The 18784-nt window shown below is 37.7% G+C and overlaps 1 protein-coding gene across 5 annotated transcripts in view; it reads left to right on the top strand.

Moving 5' to 3' along the window:
* The window catches only part of LOC105482632 (CDKAL1 threonylcarbamoyladenosine tRNA methylthiotransferase), a 714041-nt gene that overhangs the window by 432772 nt on the left and 262485 nt on the right, over positions 1-18784 (top strand). For all 5 annotated transcript variants that reach the window (XR_011624002.1, XM_071097572.1, XM_071097573.1 and 2 more), the window contains exon 10: positions 5442-5608. Coding sequence is in view for 4 of the 5 variants with exons in the window: in XM_071097572.1 (XP_070953673.1) it covers positions 5442-5608 (167 nt within the window). In the remaining variant the exon portion in view is untranslated. The remainder of the gene's footprint in view (positions 1-5441; positions 5609-18784) is intronic.

Genomic DNA, 18784 nt, shown 5'->3' with positions numbered 1-18784 from the left:
TTAGATTTTTGCAGCTCTGCCTGGGAAATGCTTCTTTTCTCTCAGGGAAGACAAACCAGTAATTATAACACATTGTATTAACAGAATTATGTACAAGAGTGTTGAAAGCACAGGAGAAGAGCATGTAAGTTATTCTCAGTGGTCATGAAAGTTTTCTGAAGAAGTATTTCTTTTTTTTTTTGAAACCGAGTCTCATGCTGTCTCCCAGGCTGGAGTGGAGTGGTGCCATCTTAGTTTACTGCATCCCCTGCCTCCCAGGTTCAAGAAATTCGCCTGCCTCAGCCTCCCAAGGAGCTGGGACTATAGGCATGCCCCACTGTGCCTGGCTTTTTTGTATTTTTAGTAGCAATGAGGGTTCACCATGTTGGCTAGGCTGGTCTTGAACTCCTGACCTCAAGTGATCCACCTGCGTCGGCCTCCCATAGTGCTGGGATGACAGGCACAAGTGCCCAGCCTCAAAGAGGTATTTCTCACGCAAAGAAGAGTAGAGGTCATTTTAGGTAGAGGAAACAGCATGGGTGTAAATATAGTGACTTGCTCAGGGAACTACAGGTAATTCAACCTCTGCCTCCCGGGTTCAAGTGATTCTCCTGCCTCAACCTCCTGAGTAGCTGGGATTACAGGCATGCGCCACCACACCTGGCTAATTTTGTATTTTTAGTAGAGATGGGGTGTCTCCATGTTGATCAAGCTGGTCTCGAACTCCTGACCTCAGGTGGTTTGCTCGCCTTGGCCTCCCAAAGTGGTGGGATTACAGGCGTGAGCCACCTCACCCAGCCTAATTTCTGAATTTTCTAAGATTATTTTTTAAGAAGGAAGAAGCCCTAAAAATATAATGCACTGTGACCCTTAAAAGAAAGCAGCAGGAAGTAAAAGCAGACAATTTAATGCATATTAAATAAATATAACAAATAATATATGTTTCATGTATTTTCCTTAGTGGGAGAATAAAGGCTGAAACCAGATGGTGGAGAAAGACTCAAGGATAAAATTGAGAGGAAAAAACAAAGGATAGGAATGGAGAACAAAAGACAAGGGGAGGGGCCAGGTGCGGCGGCTCATGCCTGTAATCCCAGCACTTTGGGAGGCTAAGGTGGGTGGATCACCTGAGGTCAGGAGTTGGAGACTAGCCTGGCCAACATGGTGAAACCCCGTCTCTACTAAAGATACAAAACTTAGCTGGGCATGGTTGTGTGCACCTGTAATCCCAGCTACTTAGGAGGCTAAGGTAGGAGAATCACTTGAACCTCGGAGGCGGAGGTTACAGTGAGCCGAGATCGTGCCATTGCACTCCAGCCTGGGTGACAGAGTGAAACAGTCTCAGAAAAAACAAACAAAAAAAAAGATGGGGAGGGGAGAGCACACACCGGGTTGTGGGAGGTAGAGTTAGCAGATTTTCCAAGGATTTTTAAATGATGTGTCCTTGATGTAGGTTTCCCTGCCATCCAGTGCTCTTTAGCTAGTGATCCCTGTAATCATTATTTACAGGTTTTGGATGTTTGTAGTTATTTTTAGAGACTATTCATGAATAATTGAAACAACTTATCATGGAAATTTTCCTCATAGATAAAGCAGGAACTACTAGAGAAATGCTACTTCTTGACCAGATAAAATCAGTCTTCACCCATATTTTAATTTATTACTATGAAGCTCATATATAAAGTTATAGTGAGTCATAATCTTTTGAAATTGAATTTTGGCCAAGTTTGATTTTTCAAAGAGAGTTTTCTTTATGGTGAGACTATTTGATTGAAGATATTATTCTCTTATCAAACTTTTAGGTCTTCTACTTCCATCTCCTGTCATCTCAAATTGCTATGGAGCAGAGATGGGAATCTAGCTGTTGGGGTTGCTGTTTATTCAGGGAAAAATGGCTTGTGTTTCAACTACAGGCTGGTCTATAATTGCTTGGGTAAGATGATCATGGAATCTAATAACTAAACTTATGGCTTTTTTCCTGTATAGTACATTTCATTCTTCCCAGTATTTGCCTTTCCTTTTACCAAAATTAATGCATCAAAAGGATGGTGGATGATCTGATGAACATAATGTTCATTTAAAAAGTTGGGTTGACTGAACAATTTTTGGGAAAACGAACAAAAGTAAGGTAGATGAGCAATTTTAGAAAAAAGTAAAATCTTCCCTTGGATGCTTAAAAAATCCCCAATTTCTGTCTCCCACTTTCCTACCCTACCGCTTTCTTTTTTTGCATGTATTTATTTTTACAGGCATGGGAGTTTTTAATGGGCATTCACTTCTCCTATCTTAGTTCTTCCTGCTTGCATCTCTTTTTCATTTTCACGTGTTTATTTTCCTGACATATACTAATCAAATTCCAAGTTCTAGTGCAGACTGGGACTATCTTACTGAGGCCGACATTGTGTCCATTTTAAGCCAGCCCAGCAGACCCTTCATTTTGGTCTAAGGCTGTGTTCTTGAAGGCTGTCCCATTGTATCCCCACCGACAATAGGGATGGATGCGAAGGGTCGCTGAGGTTAGTGTTAGTAAGTGTCCCCTGCCAGCTCTTAGCTAATAGCCATTTTAATGGTGAATCCATATCTGTTGTGAGCTGGAAGAGCTGCAGGGCACACGGTAAGGGCCAAATAAATGTTTGGATGAATTGAGAACTGAATGTGCAAAGAAATAAAGCTCATAACTGAAGTCATTAAGAAATGAAGCTGTTTAGGCAAGCACTTCTGTTCATAAGTCTAGCCAGTTAAGTGTGCGGATACAAGCTTGTGTCCCAATGTGTGTCCATTAGTGACTACTGCAGCCCTCAGGTGCTCTGGTGACTTCATATGCAAGCGTGGCCTGGCACGGACTGCCTGTGCTATGACTAATCAGGAGACTTTCCAGGGAAAAGGATGTCAGGCATGGGGATTCCACATTTAGCGTCACTTTTAGTATGTAATGACTTCCATATCCTAACTGTTTGAGGGATCCATTCTCATTAGGATTCATGCTTGAAATACACCCTTACAAAAGCTGAACTTTCTCACATTGACTAAGAACAAGATCATCTTTGACAGATTTTTGAATTGAATTGGCAAAGCAAAATTCTCCTCAAGTCCAAGGGTTTCACTTGGCGCATGCTCTTTCGTTCCATTGTGTTTTAAACCAGGTTGCTATTATGTAGAGTATTTTAGCAGCCTTGATCTTGGAGACATCAAGACCATTATTCCTGTTGTTGCTGATTTAGTGTTACAGCTGCTTCCTCTTTATGTGATTTAATTTGAAGTTTCAGCCCACCAGGGGGCTATTGGTCCCCACCTATGCAGCTTGAAGAGCTGGCTGCTGTTTCTCCATGGATGTTATTTCCATTCCTATTCATAGCGATTTTTCCCCTTCTATATTCATCTAGCAACAGCAAGGCACTGTTCCAGGAACCCGCGCTCTCTACATAAGGCATAACATGGAACCATTTGGATGGAAAAATTATAAATTAAAATTATTCTGTTCATTTTAAAATATTCATATTGTGTTGCTCAAATGCCAGTAACTGGAAAATCATGGATAATGTCCTGTTTTTATAACCTCTTTCAGAATGTTTTAAAATCTGTTTATGTTGTTACTTAGCCATCTCTTTTCCTGGAGTGGATTTTCTGATAAGATTTTGTTAAAAAAAAAAGATTGTATGAGTCCAGTGTGTAATGGCAGACATAATATTAAAGATGATACCACTAATTTCAGTCCACTTTTTAAATAGAAAAAGATTTATTTCATCTACAGAGAATATTTATAAAATTATATGCCTCTAAAAAATAGCCTGTGGACATGCCAGACTATTTCTTTGGAGGATAAAGCTTTTTATGAAATGATTAAGATTAAGCAAAGGTTTATTATTTCTGGAACTAGGTATTTAATTTAAACTATGAAAACCCACATATCCATAATACTACTAATTTTCAGATGCTAAAAATATCTTCAGCTTTTTAAATGTATTGAGCTTTTTATTTTTTAAAAAGCTTTTTAAGTGATCTTTTTTCTGTGTATTCTGTTCTCAATGCTAAGTTATTGATTCTTTAATTTGGGGAAACTAAAATCTTATTTCTATCCTTGTATTTTCCATGTTGTGTGGGTGTGAGTGAGGATGTGTATGTCTTAGAAAGATAGGCAGGAAAAAGTGAAAATGTTTTTATATGGTTTAGTTTTTTGCTAAAGTAATTGTATTTCTTATGCTAAAGGAAATAATAGTGATTGGAAATCTTTATGCTATTTTTATTTTCTACCTCTTGGAACATATTAAGAGGAGCGAAGATCTTTATTTTATACTTTTTTATTCTGTAAGTTTTAAGTCCACACTCACATAAAAGCCATGTGTTTTATTTGTTGTTTCTCTTGGCTAGGAATATTTAAATGTATTTTTGAAACTCTTCTGTTCTGTCAACTAAAGATAATTTAAAATTATAATTTGAAGACACTTTCTAGAAACTTATACTTTAGTTCAGGCTAAAGTCTTCAGTTTGTGTGCCTATGTGTGTGTTGAGGTTCTGCAGAAGCAACAAACCACTTGAGCGTGAACAAATTTCACAGGCTCACTTCATTGTTTGTTTTAGCCTTGTTAATCATTTGGCCTTTTAAAACAGGCTGATCATTTCACTGAATATGGGTTCAGAAAAGTTCTGTGTGCCATGAAAGCCTAAATGGCTCTTGCTAACTCTGTTTTATTCATTTTAAATAACATGAGGGGCATCCCAAAGTATTTCCTCTGGACATTTGAAGCAGTATCATTGCAGGGTATAATATGTGAAGTCAGGATTCTTTATAACAATAATAACCACAAAATATATATATACATTTTCCTAAAGTCTGATTTATGGAAAATAGAAAGCAAGCTGTCAGTAAACAGGTTTTCCAACACTCAGTTTAGGCAGCAACCAACTTTTTTGAATGCAGCAATAAAATGAATACTATTTTTGATTGAATAACGAAGACAGACTAGAATGGTTGCTATGAGAAAAATGGGTACCTAATAATTAATAATATGTGAGCTAAACCTTAACTACACTTGGCATTTTTCCTTAGGTTGGTGCCATACTGATTAATGAGTTAACTGCTGATAGTACCTGTTCTGTGAAGTGACTTTCAGTTCCAGGGCTTAGAGTATTCAATAAAATAGGTATTCTCTGAGGTGGGACTGAGGCTTTAGTCTTGATCAAAGTGCTTTGGGGGAAGCACAGTTGAACTGATTGGCTGTGAATGTTAATCACTTCACAGGACACACTGATAATTTACAGCATTGTTGTAACTCTCTGGTGTTCGTAAAATGAACTTAATAACCCACTGGCACCATGGGATAAGCTGCTTTTTCTTTGCAATTGAATACCCAGACTGCCTGAATAATAGTGTTGAGAAATACTGCATTATAAAGAGTGAGCAGCTGTATGATGAAGGAAACAGCTCTGCCACAGATTTGTTAATTATCTCCTTTGATTCACAGAGGGTGTTTGTGAGATATGGTTGACCAGTGAAGACACGGGGGCTTATGGCAGAGATATTGGCACCAATCTCCCCACACTCCTGTGGAAACTGGTTGAAGTGATTCCTGAGGGAGCAATGCTGAGGCTTGGCATGACAAATCCGCCCTATATTTTAGAGCATCTGGAGGTAAGGAAAAGCACCCCATTTGCATGCTGACATAGACACTAACCAATCCAGACAGTGTGGCAGCCTCAGTATCATCGCATCAGCTTCATTTAAAACTCTTTCACAATTTTATTTATTTATTTATTTTTGTAGTCCCGCATTTCCAAGAATGAATTAAGACTTTCAGATCCCTTCTTTGGCAACCAACACTTTTTGCTTCCTCTTCATTAATTGACATTGCCCCATTTTTCAATACTTGCCACCTTGCCACAGTTCTTTGTTTCTTATTTGTAGTCCTTCTGTCTTCCAGCACATAAATTTGCCTCAGTTCCTCCATTTTGACCCCTTGTCTGATTCAGAACTGCTGATATGTTGCATTAATTTTGCAACCCACAGTCACTATTGTGTTACCCAAACTACTGTTCGCCATATCAGAAAGGGTACTGTACTTGAAGCTTGAGGATGAATTTTCAATTTCCTCCCTTCATCTGGAGATACATAGGGGTGAAGGTGAATCAGAGGGACACAGAACAAGAGACTCTTCCATTTGATTCGCTCATGCGGCATCTGTATTTCCATTGTAATGCCCATCCCTGAATACATGACATTTTCTTTCAGAGAGTTTCCTTCTTTATTTTTGATTTATCGACATAATGGTAATCACTGTGAACAAAGGTGGTTCTGTGATCCCTGACTTTTTTTTATACTCTTCCACAGATTGGGATGCTTACCCTTAAGTAGCTGTGTCAAACTAGGCAAATGGGCATATGTCCAGGTAACTGTGGTACCTGATGGCAAATGACACAGTAAATATGAGCAAAGAATATGGACAGGGGATCCATGACTACTATTTGAGAAATAAAATAATTACTTTATACCCATAGTTATGGACATAAAATCTGGTTAGTGCTATTGGAAAGTCATGTGTAAAGTATGAAAACAAATAACTTTTATTTTTTATCAAGTGTGTTCTTTGCAGTATGTTTGTGCAGAAAAATAACATCCCAAAAAGCTAAAACAGCCACTGTTGCTGAAATTTAATGCAAATGCTAATGGATAGCTAGCTAAACATTTAAAAGATTATTTCACTGATTTGATTTTAAGACTATACTTGTTGAGGTTTTTGTTGAACAACCTCCTTAATATCAACAACCTATTTCAGAAATTCTGAAAACAGAGTTAATAATTTGACTGCTAATTATAAATATATAATGAGGAAGTTTAGCAATTTTAATTTTTTTATTTACATTTTTCTAGCTGGCTCTTTCTAGTAAGGGTATATGATTTATATGTTAAGTTTAGTACTTTAGACAGTGTGGGATGATTATGATTTGCTAGTTAAAAATAAGTCGCAGGCGTGTCAACTTTTACGTAACACTGACTCAACACTTGATAAAGCAAAGTGATTCTCTGTTAAAAAAAAAATATATATATATATATATATATGCTAAGAGCTGTGACAGTCTTGCTGTGTTTGCAGTAAATGTGAGGCGTACATCGTGAAGACCAGGAGATGCACTAGATGTGTAGTGGGTAGGAGGGGAAACAGGCTCCATCAATATAAGCTTTATGATAACAACCACTTTTTTTGGATTGGAAAAGATCTGATCAGGGATCCAGGGACCCACAATAGATAGAGTCAGATAAGTTCAAGTAGGAATAAGCACAAGGATAAAAAATCCTGTGTTGGCTCCGAGGTAACTAACCAAATACTCCTTGGAATAAATTCAGCATTTTAATTGATTGTAAGATTGCCACAGCCAATACTGTGTGTGTAGCAAATCCTAGTGCTCAGCACCTGAAGTAGTGCCAGACTTGTTGACCTCTGAATAGATGCTCCAGAAGAGCTTCTAAAAATCAACAAAAGATCTGAAATATAACTTTGTACTTTCCCTGGAAAACACCAGATGTTTAGTTCATAGATCGCAGTTGGAGTGATAACAGGTTCTGATTGTCATGACATTATATTTTTAAAATCCTTTGAAGTATGTATCATGTTGGCCTTTCCTCCTACATTGTCATCTTGAGGCAATGCTCTTGTTATATCTGTCTGTGGATCTATCCCACCCAGTGATGGCTCAATACATGAGTGAATACGAGAATGAATACAGGAAGAGCTGGCCAGGCTCAGTGGGTCACACCTGTAATCCTAGCACTTTGGGAGGCCAAGGCAGGCGGATCACTTGAGGTCAGGAGTTTAGACCAGCCTAGCCAACATGGTAAAACCCCATCTCTACTAAAAACACAAAAATTAGCCGGCGGGGTGATGGGTACCTGTAATCCTAGCTACTCTGGAGGCTGAGGCAGGAGAATCACTTGAGCCCAGGAGGCAGAGTTTACAGGGAGCCAAGATTGTGCCACTGTACTCCAGCCAGGGTGACAAAGCGAGATTATCTCAAAAAAAAAAAAAAAAAAAAAAAAAGAAGAGCCTTCTTCATAAAATACAGAGTCCCACACTGTAGTCTTGAACTTTGAAATCCAAACCTCTGGCCAGAAGAGGCAGCAAAAGATGATGAAGTAAATGAGCTTCAAGGGTGAGAATTGTTCCCCATAGAAAGCCACCCACTACTATGCACTTTATGTGCAGGAGGTAATCCAGGCTACGATACCACACCCAGGGAGAAAGCCATCCAAAAGAAATAGAACAAAAGGAAACAAAGATATGCAAGAATCAAAGGTCTACACCATCTTAGAGTAAGAGCTTTTAAACTCTTCCTTTGTTTCCTGGACCAGACCTTCACACCTTGCTGTTTCTTCTCATCCTCCTCTCCATGACAGAGCCCACAACGCTCAGGATTCCACAAACACATTGTTATGTAACAGAAAAGGTGACTGAGTCCCAGAAGGTTTACATGGCTTCCCAGTGTCAAAAAGGGCAGTAGGGAAGGGTGCCCAGATCTGGTGTTCCTCAGTCCTGTGCACAGCAAAACCTTGTAAATTTCCACATTCCTCTCACTAGGCTTAGACCACTCTACAGAAATTACATGACTGATCTCAAGGGTGCCGAACAGAGTTCACCAGTAAGAAAAAAACAAGATGAAAACAGAAAAAATAACAGCAAATGAAGGTGGTGATTTTTTAAACTATAGGGATTGAAGGAATCTACTCTTGAAATAACTACCCTGATGCTTTAATACCTTCAGGGCAGGGATTTCTTGAGAATTTTATTGGTAAGACTCAGCCTTCTTGTGTTTTTGGAAGATGCTTCACACAACAGACTTTAATTAGAGAGCACTTGGCTGGTCTGTTTTCCCTCCTCTTCATTCTGTTCACTTCTTGTTCACTTCTTATTCACCTGACTGTCAGATTTTTTAAAAACCCTTTTTAACCAACTTAAAAAAAAAAAAAAAGAACAGTTTAAAGGGAAAGTTATATAAAGGAAAGCATCAAAGTTTTTATCATTATTTAAAAGTATGCTGTGGAAAGATACATCTGTTGAGAACACATTTTATTCAATCTGCATAGAAATAGAGGATGCATATTACACTTAACACAGGATCACTTTGAAGGTTTCTTCAAGAGTCTAGCATTGTGTGTGGCACTTTATATAGTAAATATCGAATACATGTGTACTGAATAAAAGGAAGGGAAGGAGAACTTTTTATCACTAATAGGCAGACAAGTAGTGAAGTATGTGTTTGGGACATCTGCCAACCTTATTTTTAGTATCACTGCCCTTAAAAAACAATATGGGATTCATTTAAATTATGATATAACTGACAAAAGATATCTCAAACATATATATTGTGACAAAGACACCCTGGAATTGAAGAAATATACCTATGAGGTTATACAATGCTATAGTAAACTTGCATATGATAATAGAATCAATAGTTAAAACAATCAACATGCTTTATGTCACCTTAAAGTCCCTATTGCCTAAAGGATAAGAATAAGCCCTTTAGGACGTTCAGAGTACTTCTTTTTTTCTATTACATTCTTATTCTTTTATCCCTTGAGGAGTACTCTAATGATACCTCCTATATATCTTTTTTTTTCTTTTTTTGCCATTTCATACTTCTGAAATTTTTACATTACCGTTTTCTCATGCTATACTTACCATATGATGACAGTTGGTAGTGATGTGTTAATCAGACATACTAATATTTGCTACTACATGTGCTGGCTTATATATTGCCCCTGTAGTGGCAAATAAGATGTATTTTCCCTGTGTTTGCTTTCCTATTGATATTGCTAATGTAATAACCTTTGCATTCCTCTTTAATGATCTCTGACCTTATAGAAAGTGAAGTGGTTTATGAATTTGATTACTCTTAAAACTACATTTCTTAGTTTTGTCCTCCTAGTGATAGGTAGCCTCCAGCTAAAGTATTAACTCAGACTAAAAATAATACATGTGAACCCAACAAGTTGCCATGAGACCAGTAATAGTGGTACAATGGCTGCTGCTAATGAGGCACCTGAAATCACTCCTAACTGATAAAATCAGTACAATTTATCAAGTGCTTCTTGTTTGCAGGAAACTGAGTGCTTTACATGTGTGATCTCTTTTTCTTCTTACAACAGGCTAGCTATATAGATATTATTATCCTTAATTTTCTTTTGCCCACTTTTTTGAGATGGGATTTCACTTTCACCACTGTGCCTGGCTATTATTTTTGTTTCGTTAATTGAGAAGCCATGGGTTAGAAAGGTTAAATAACTGGCTAAACGACATAGCCAGTTAGCCGCTGAACTGGTTTCTAATGTATTCTAATTTGCAAATGCTTTCTACTCTACTGCTTCTTCAAGGAAGCCTTCCCAAACTCTTCCCACTTACTTTCTGTGCTTCATAGTACCTCTGTTCAACAGATCTCTGTCTCTTTGGGCACTCATCATGGTGCATCATGATTACTTATTTATGTACAAATCCAACATGACTTTTATCGTAAGGGAGATGTTGTCTTGTCCATCTTTGTATATCAGTGCCTGTGATAACACACACTTCATACACTTAATAAATATATATTGAATGATATGATCTTCAAAGCTTGGCTTATTAACTGTTCCTTGGCTTCATGCCTCATGTATTGAAGTACCGTCATATCTGCTGAATATCCAGTTTCAGAAGAGTTTGGGAATGGTTGTCATATGTGTTTCTCATGAGTCACGCGTCTGTGAAGATGTACCGGACAGTTAGGGATTCATCTAAGGGATGTGTTGTGTTTTATTTGCCCAGCTAAAATGCCATTGTGATAGATAGTATCTTTAGGACTGTCTAGAACAAATGAGCTTATTGTATGATTATTGAATTTGTAGATAATCTGGGCTCTTCTTTCTTCTCTTCCTGCCTCTTAACTTTCACTGCTTTTTAAAATCACTAGAGAGGAGAAATTAAAATCAGACAGTTTGTCTTGGTTTTAGTTTCATGGATTGGCTGACAGGGAAAAGATGTTAAAGCTCTTGGGCAGTAAGGAAAATAGGAAGTATCTGGATTTTATGTATTTAAGACACATGCATGTGTATGTTCATTGCAGCACTATGCACCATAGCAAAGACATGGAATCAACTTAAATGCCCATCCACAGTAGACTGGATAAAGAAAGTGTGGCACATATACACCATGGAATACTATGCAGCCATAAAAAAGAACAAGATCATGTCCTTTGCAGGAACATAGATGGAACTAGAGGCCATTATCCTTAGCAAACTATCCTTAACAAACTAATTCCTTCCTAAGGAACAGAAAACCAAACACCACATGTTCTCACTTATAAGTGGGAGCTAAACAATGAGAACACATTGACAGATAGAGGGGAACAACAGGCACTGGACCTACTTGACGGATATCGGGGGGAAGTGGCAGAGGTTCAGAAAAAAAAAAAATGTCAGGTACTAGGCTTAGTACCTGGATGACTAAATAATCTGTATGCCAAGTCCCCAAGTCACAAGTTTACCTATATAACAAACCCGCACATGTACCACTGCATCTAAAATAAAAGTTGAAATGTTTACTTTAAAAAATTATCCTGGTCCTCCCTCTTTCATGAATAGTTTAAAGTAACTTATCTCCCTTTAAGAGACTTGCGTGTCTCAAAATTGTATGAAAATTTTAGTGCATTGCTTACAACCTGCACCAGAGAGGGCAAACTGATTAATCTGGGTTGCAAGTGCTTCTTAATAAGGACTATTTCTATATTCAAATTACAATAAAACAAATTATATATTTTTAAACATATTATTTTGTAAAATATTGCCAAAAAACATTGACACTAACATTCACGTTGATATTGTGCTACCTTTTATTTAGCTTGAATTAAAATATGTAGTATTGCTCAAGATTTACATTTAGTATATTTATGGTACATGTCATCATAAGGTTAATTGCAAATAGTGATATTTTAAATATCCCATCTGTTTTTGGTTGCTTCCTGCTACCTTGGATTTTTGTATGTTTACTTCTACTTCAGTGACCTTATATTCTAACCTAATTCTATATTTAGTGAAATAAATTCATCTGGTGAAAGACAGTAGATACCTGTCAAGGACTTTTGTTGCATGATAATTTATGAACATTAATAATATGTTTGCCTTTGCCGAGTTTTAGAAAATACCTCATAGTTTCAAAATAATAGCAAACTCACTACATGCTGCGCTTATGTTTCATCAAAGCAATACAGATTTTCCAGACTGAATTCAGCACTTCAAGCTGTGTCTTTAAACATTTCTTTTCCTTAGGGTTTATACTTTCTGGAATAATAGAATAATATGTAAATATATTCTCTACTGTTGTATACAAAATTTTTTTTCCCTTTTGATGAATAAAAAGACATGCTAGATTACTTGTTTTCAGCAAGGAAATGGAAAGGAAAGCTCTTTTATTTCAACCATCCACCTATAGCTTTTGAGACATGTCAGTATGTGGTTTGATCTAACTGTTGGCAACAGTTGGCACTGTTTTGTGCCATCTATAATCATCAGTGCTCCGTTTGATTCTTATCCTGGCACTTGCGAATAAATTTTAAGAGGTCAGTGGAACACCTAAAACTAGAAACAGAAGTTTATGTCTTTCCGAATATTAAAGAGAGAAAACTTTTATCAGATATTAAAAGGGCTCATACACATTTTTTTAAGTTTATCAGGCTTCAGTGGGAACCTAATTCTGAGAGCTGGGAACAGCCTCTCTGAAAGGGAAGAGGTGGATGAAAGGAACGTCCTTTCTTGCCTGCCATCTAATACTGATAAAAGATGAAATTGAAATGCTACTTCCCATCAGCAAGATTATAGGCTCTACCCAACATTCTAACTCTTCAACTTCTCTGTGTGATCTGGGTTTGAGCATCAGGAAGCTTTAGTCAGGCCTTTCCACTTAAAACAAACAAACAAACAAACAAAAACCAACTGGCATCTCTGCCCATACCTGAGTCTCAGCCTCTTTGTTCTGTGATACTACTCACTTGTTCCCTTGTCCAGGCCTCAGCCCCTAATTCCAGCCCTGCCCAAGAGGCCAAAGCTTTTCTTGATCTCAGCTACTCCTCAGAAAAATTTACCAAGCTTGTTGCTTCCTACTACTGAGTCTTTGTTTGTAATGTTAAATCTGGGTGAGTAAGGCTCATGATTATATATAGACTGAAGGACCCCAAAATAAATGAACTTGTAAATAGACTTTGTTTCAGAACAGATTGCACTTTGTTGCTGCTGAATGTTATTTTATCCTTATTGTGCCAGGTATATTTTCTAGGGAAAATGAGCTATTTTGTGGGTAAATGTTTCTTATGTTGAAAATATTGGGTACCTCTGTCTTCCTAAGGAACACAAGAACATGCCTGGATCATACTTAAAAATTCTGTTTATATGGCCATCAATAATTTATACAGAGATCTATCTTATGTGCTTCTCTGTTATTCTCAGTTCCAGTGTCTATATTATGAGAAAGCAGGCATGAGAGAATAAACCTAGTGTGAGAATATAAACAGCCAAATCCTTTATGTTTGTCTTGAAATGCTTTAATCCACATTGTGGTATAATCTCCCTTCTGAATTCCCAAACTTAGACAAATTTACAAGAATAAAACAACCCGTTAAAAACTGGGCAAAAAACATGAACAGAAACTTTTCAAAAGATGACATACTTGTGGCCAACAATCATATGAAAAAAAAAAAACAAAACTCAACATCACTGATCATTAGAGAAATGCAAATCAAAACCACAACGAAATGCCATCTCACACCAGTCAGAATGACTGTTATTAAAAAGTCAAAAAATAACAGATGGTGGTGAGGGTATGGAGAAAAAGGAATGCTTATACACTGTGGATAGGAGTGTAAATTAGTTCAACCATTGTGGAAGACTTTGTGGAGATTTCTCAAAGATCTAAAGACAGAAATACCATTCGTCCTAGCAATCCCATTACTGGGCACATACCCAAAGGAATAGAAATCATTCTGTTATAAGGTCACATGCATGGGTATGTTCATAGGAGCACTATTCACAATAGCAGAGATATGGAATCAACCTAAATGTCCATCAATGATAGACTAGATCAAGAAACGTGGTACATAGACTATGCAACCATGAAACAAAAAAAAAACCAAAGTCATGTCCGTTGCAGGGACATGGATGGAGCTGGAAGCCATTATCCTCAGCCAACTAACACAGGAACAGAAGACCAAATATCACATGTTCTTGCTTATAAGTGGGAGCTGAATGATGAGAACACGTGGACGCATGGCAGGGAACAACACACCCTGGGGCCTGTCACTGGGGGCATGGCAGGGTGGATGGGAGGAGGGAGAGCATCAGGAAGAATAGCTAATGCATGCTGGGTAATGAAATAATCTGTACAACAAGCCCTCATGATATAAGTTTACCTATGTCTCAGGGCTACACCTGTACCCCTGAACTTAAACAGAAGTTAAAAACAAAACAACCAAGCTTCTGAACTTCTCAGCCACTGTCATCATTTTTTCCCTCTTGTCGTTGATCCAAATTATTGAATATTGTTTATAAAATGCAGTGACGCATAGATATTTGTTCCCGAAAGAGACGATTAATTTTCCTGAGAGGAAAAGAACATAGAGATACAACGGTTGTCAAGATGATGGGTGAAAAGGCCTTAGCAAATCCTTTATAAAGAAACTGATGTTTGGCCAGGTGCAGTGCCTCACACCTATAATCCCAGCTATTTGGGAGGCCAAGACAGGAGGATTGCTTGAGGTCAGGAGTTTGAGACCAGCCTGTGCAATACAGTGAGATCCATCTCTACAAAAAGTGTTTTTAAATTAGCTGGGTATGGTGGCACACGTCTGTAGTCCCAGCTACTCAGGAGGCTGAGGCAGGATCATCACTCGGACCCAGGAGTTCAAGACAGTGGTGAGCTATGATCATACAACTGCACCATGGCCTGAGCATTGAGACCCTGTATCAAGAGAAGAGAAGAGGAGGGGAGGGGAGGGGAGCTGTAGTGAGCTATGATTGGAGAGGAGAGGAGAGGAGAAGAGCTATAGTGAGCTATGATCATATAACTGCACTCTGGTCTGAGCATTGAGACCCTGTATCTAGAGAAGGGAGACGGAGAGGGACAGAGGGAGGGGGAGGGAGAGGGAGGTATTATAATCATAGTTGAATATCTGTCCTGGGTCATGTCTCTTTGTGTGTATATTTTTTGAGGAAAAATACTCTTTTAAAATAAATACAAAGATCTCTCTCACTCTAACATACTTGAAAAACATAAAAATTTACATATTTCAACTATGACACACATCTATTCCTACCTCATCTTTTAGTATTCTAGTGTACACTTCTGTTTATATAGGAGGGCATTAGATATGTGTATGGTTTAATTTACATCTTAAAAGGCATTTCACATTGCCAGTCCCCTGAATCCTTAATTTCACCCAGAGTAGCTGAAGGCTTTCATGTCACCTGTCAAAATTAGTGTAGTTCAAACTCCATAATACACCAGCTGTGGGCTTTATCTTCCTCATTAATTTAGGAAGTCAGTTTATGCTCAAAGCATTGAGAAAAGCTGCCTTTGACATTCCTTCACAAGCACAGAGAATGGCTAACACATAAGGCAATCCACGTAGTTTCCTTTACACTTTTCTATTCTACGATCCTCTCTGTATTGACTTCTTTGCTCTAATAGCCTATGAAAGGCTTCCTTAGGCACTTGCTAATTCAGCACTTAGTAAAATGAAATCGTCATGTTTTATATCAGGTAGGTAATGGAATTTTCAGGTGATTCATGATCTAGAACAGAAAGGTGCGTAATGAAGTTAATGGTTCATAGAATAGTTGAGGGACATTCTGCATATTTGTCAGAAAGCAAAGTCCATCTCCTTCATCTGCTTCTGTTTATTTCTGAGATACTAAATTGTTGCTTTTAGGTCTGATATATATATATATCTGTTCTCTACATCTTCCTGACCCTACCACAGAAATGCTCCACTTGAAAATGTTAAGCTTTCAAAATTTAAGTTCAGAAATTCTTTAATCTCAAAGAAGTGGTCTTCATAGTTTAATGTTAAAATATTTTCAAAAGCATACCCTGTATCAGCTTTTATTTTGCAATGTCATATGGCATATCAGCCTACCTTCTGATTGGCTGAAATTTCAGATATTAACCTTTTAGTTAAGTGGCTCCTACATTTTCAGCCTTTATTTTTCCTACCTCAACAGACTCTTGTTATTTTTTGTTGTTGTTTCTGTATTCTTCCATTATTGCCTTTGTATTGGTTTAGCTGTTGTAACAAAGTAGCACAAACTGAGTATTTTGGGAACTCTGAGAGAGAATCTGTTCTGTTCTTGTCCCCAGGCTTCTAGTGGTTAGTTTCTCTGTCTCTGTTTCCAAATGTCCTTCTCTTATACACCAGTCACTGAATTAGGGTTCACCTTAATTCATTATGACCTTAACTTGATTATTAAGACCCTATTTCCAAGTAGTGTCACATTCACACCTGCAGGGGGTTAGGACTTACATTTACATCTTTGTAGGGGACACAGTTCAACTCATAACAGCCTCCTTTTGTACTAAATAGAAATTCTTTTTTTTTTTTTTTTTTTTTTTTTTTTGAGACGGAGTCTTGCTCTGTCGCCCAGGCTGGAGTACAGTGGCGCGATCTCGGCTTGCTGCAAGCTCTGCCTCCTGGGTTCATGCCATTCTCCTGCCTCAGCCTCCTGAGTAGCTGGGACTACGGGCGCCCGCCACCACGCCCGGCTAATTTTTTTTTTTTTTTTTGTATTTTTAGTAAAGACGGGGTTTCACCACGTTAGCCAGGATGGTCTCAATCTCCTGACCTCATGATCCACCCGCCTCTCAAAGTGCTGGGATTACAGGCGTGAGCCACCGCACCTGGCCAGAAATTTTTTAGTATGACATTTTAATTCCTTTGTTGTTTCTCTTACTATATATTTTTAAGTCATTATTATAGTGGTTACCATAAGGATTGCAATTAATATTCTAATTTATAACAATCTAATTTAGATCAATATTAACTTAATTATAATAACATATGAAAACTTTGCTCCTATGTAGTTCCCTCCCCACTTCTTTTTGTTGTTACTGTCATAAACATTACATATTTATACAATGTATGCTCAGTAGCACAGATTTATAATTAGTACTTTGTGCAGTTGTCTTTTAAATCAAATAATATAAAAACAAGAGTTACAAACAAAAACCACAATTATACTGTCTTTTATGTTTACATATGCAGTTACATTTACTGCTGCTGTTTATTTCTTCCTGTGGATTGGAGAGTCCTTTCATTTCAGCCTGAAGGGTTCCATTTAGCATTTCTTGAAAGGCAGATTTGCTAACAACTAATTCCTCTTGGTTTTCTTTTATCTGGGAATGACTTAATTTCTTCTTCATTTTTGAAGAGCAGCTTCTCTGGATATAGAATTCCTGGTTGGCAGTCTTTTTCTTTCAGCGTTTTATATCATCTCACTTCCCTCTCTTCCATACGGTTTCTTTGGAGAAACCCAATGTTAATCTTACTGAGGATCTGTTATCTATAAGTTGCTGATCTCTTGCTGCTGTCAGGATTCTCTTTTTCTCTTTGACTTTCAACTGTTTGATTATGATGTGTCTAAGTGTAGATCTCTTTGAGTCTATCCTACTTGAAGTTTGTAGAGCTTTTAGGATGTGTTGATTAATGTTCTTTTTTGTTCTGGTGTTTTTTGGGTTTCTTTGACAGGGTCTCACTCTGTCACTCAGGCTAGAGTGCAGTGGGCAGTCACGGCTCACTGCAGCCTTGACTTCCTGGGCTTAAGCACTTCTCTCATGTCAGCATCACAAGCAGCTGGGGCTACAGGCCTGTGCCACAATACCCAGCTAGTTTTTGTATTTTTTATAGAGACAGAGTCTCACTATGTTTTCCAGGTTGGTCTTGAACACCTGGGCTCAAGTGATCCTCCCGCCTTGGCCTCCCAAAGTGCTGGGGTTACAGGTGTAAGCCACTGCACCCAGCCAATTAGTGCTATTTTTCAAATTAGAGAGGTTTTGGCCACTATTTGTTCAAATATTCTTTCTGCTCCTTTCTTTCCTCTCCTAGAACTCCCATTATGTGTTTGTTGCTGTCTTGATGGTATCTAAGACTCTATTAATTTTTTCTTTCTGTTCCCCAGATCGAGTCATCTAAATTGACCCATCTTCAAGTTTGCTGATTGTTTTTTCTGCTTGTTCAGATCTCTTGCAGAGCCCTTCTAGTAATTTTTAAATTTTAGTTCTTATACATTCTATATCACAATTTCTATATGGTTCTTTTTTTTATTATTTCTGTCTCATTATTGGTACTCAATTTGGTGAGACATCATTCTCTTGATTTTCCTTAATTCTTGAGACATGGTTTTCTTTAGTTTTTTGATCATATTTAAAATGCTGATTTAAAGTCTTTGTCCAGTAAAGTCTAATATCTGGGCTTTCTCAGGGACAGTTTCTCTTGTCTCCTTTTTTCCTGTGCATGAACCATATTTTCTTGTTTGGAGAGTTTTCTTATGGTTTATAATTTTTGTTGTTGAAAACTGGACATTTGAAATAATACAATGTGGCAGCTCTGGAAATCAGATTCTTCTCACTCCCTACAGTTTGTTGTTGTTATTTGTTGACTTTACTGAAGTATAGTTCAGACCTTTGAACAATGCAGGGCTTAGGGGTACCCCCTCAGTGCAGTCAAAAATCCATGTATAACTTTTGACTCCTCCAAAACTTAACTACTAATAGCCTACTGTTGACTGGAAGCTTTACCAATAATA

Source organism: Macaca nemestrina, chromosome 5, assembly GCF_043159975.1.
Source record: "Macaca nemestrina isolate mMacNem1 chromosome 5, mMacNem.hap1, whole genome shotgun sequence".
In the NCBI taxonomy this organism is placed as follows: Eukaryota; Metazoa; Chordata; class Mammalia; order Primates; family Cercopithecidae; genus Macaca; species Macaca nemestrina.
The sequence above is the reverse complement of the archived record's forward strand: the minus strand, read 5'-3'. Positions and strand labels throughout refer to the sequence as shown.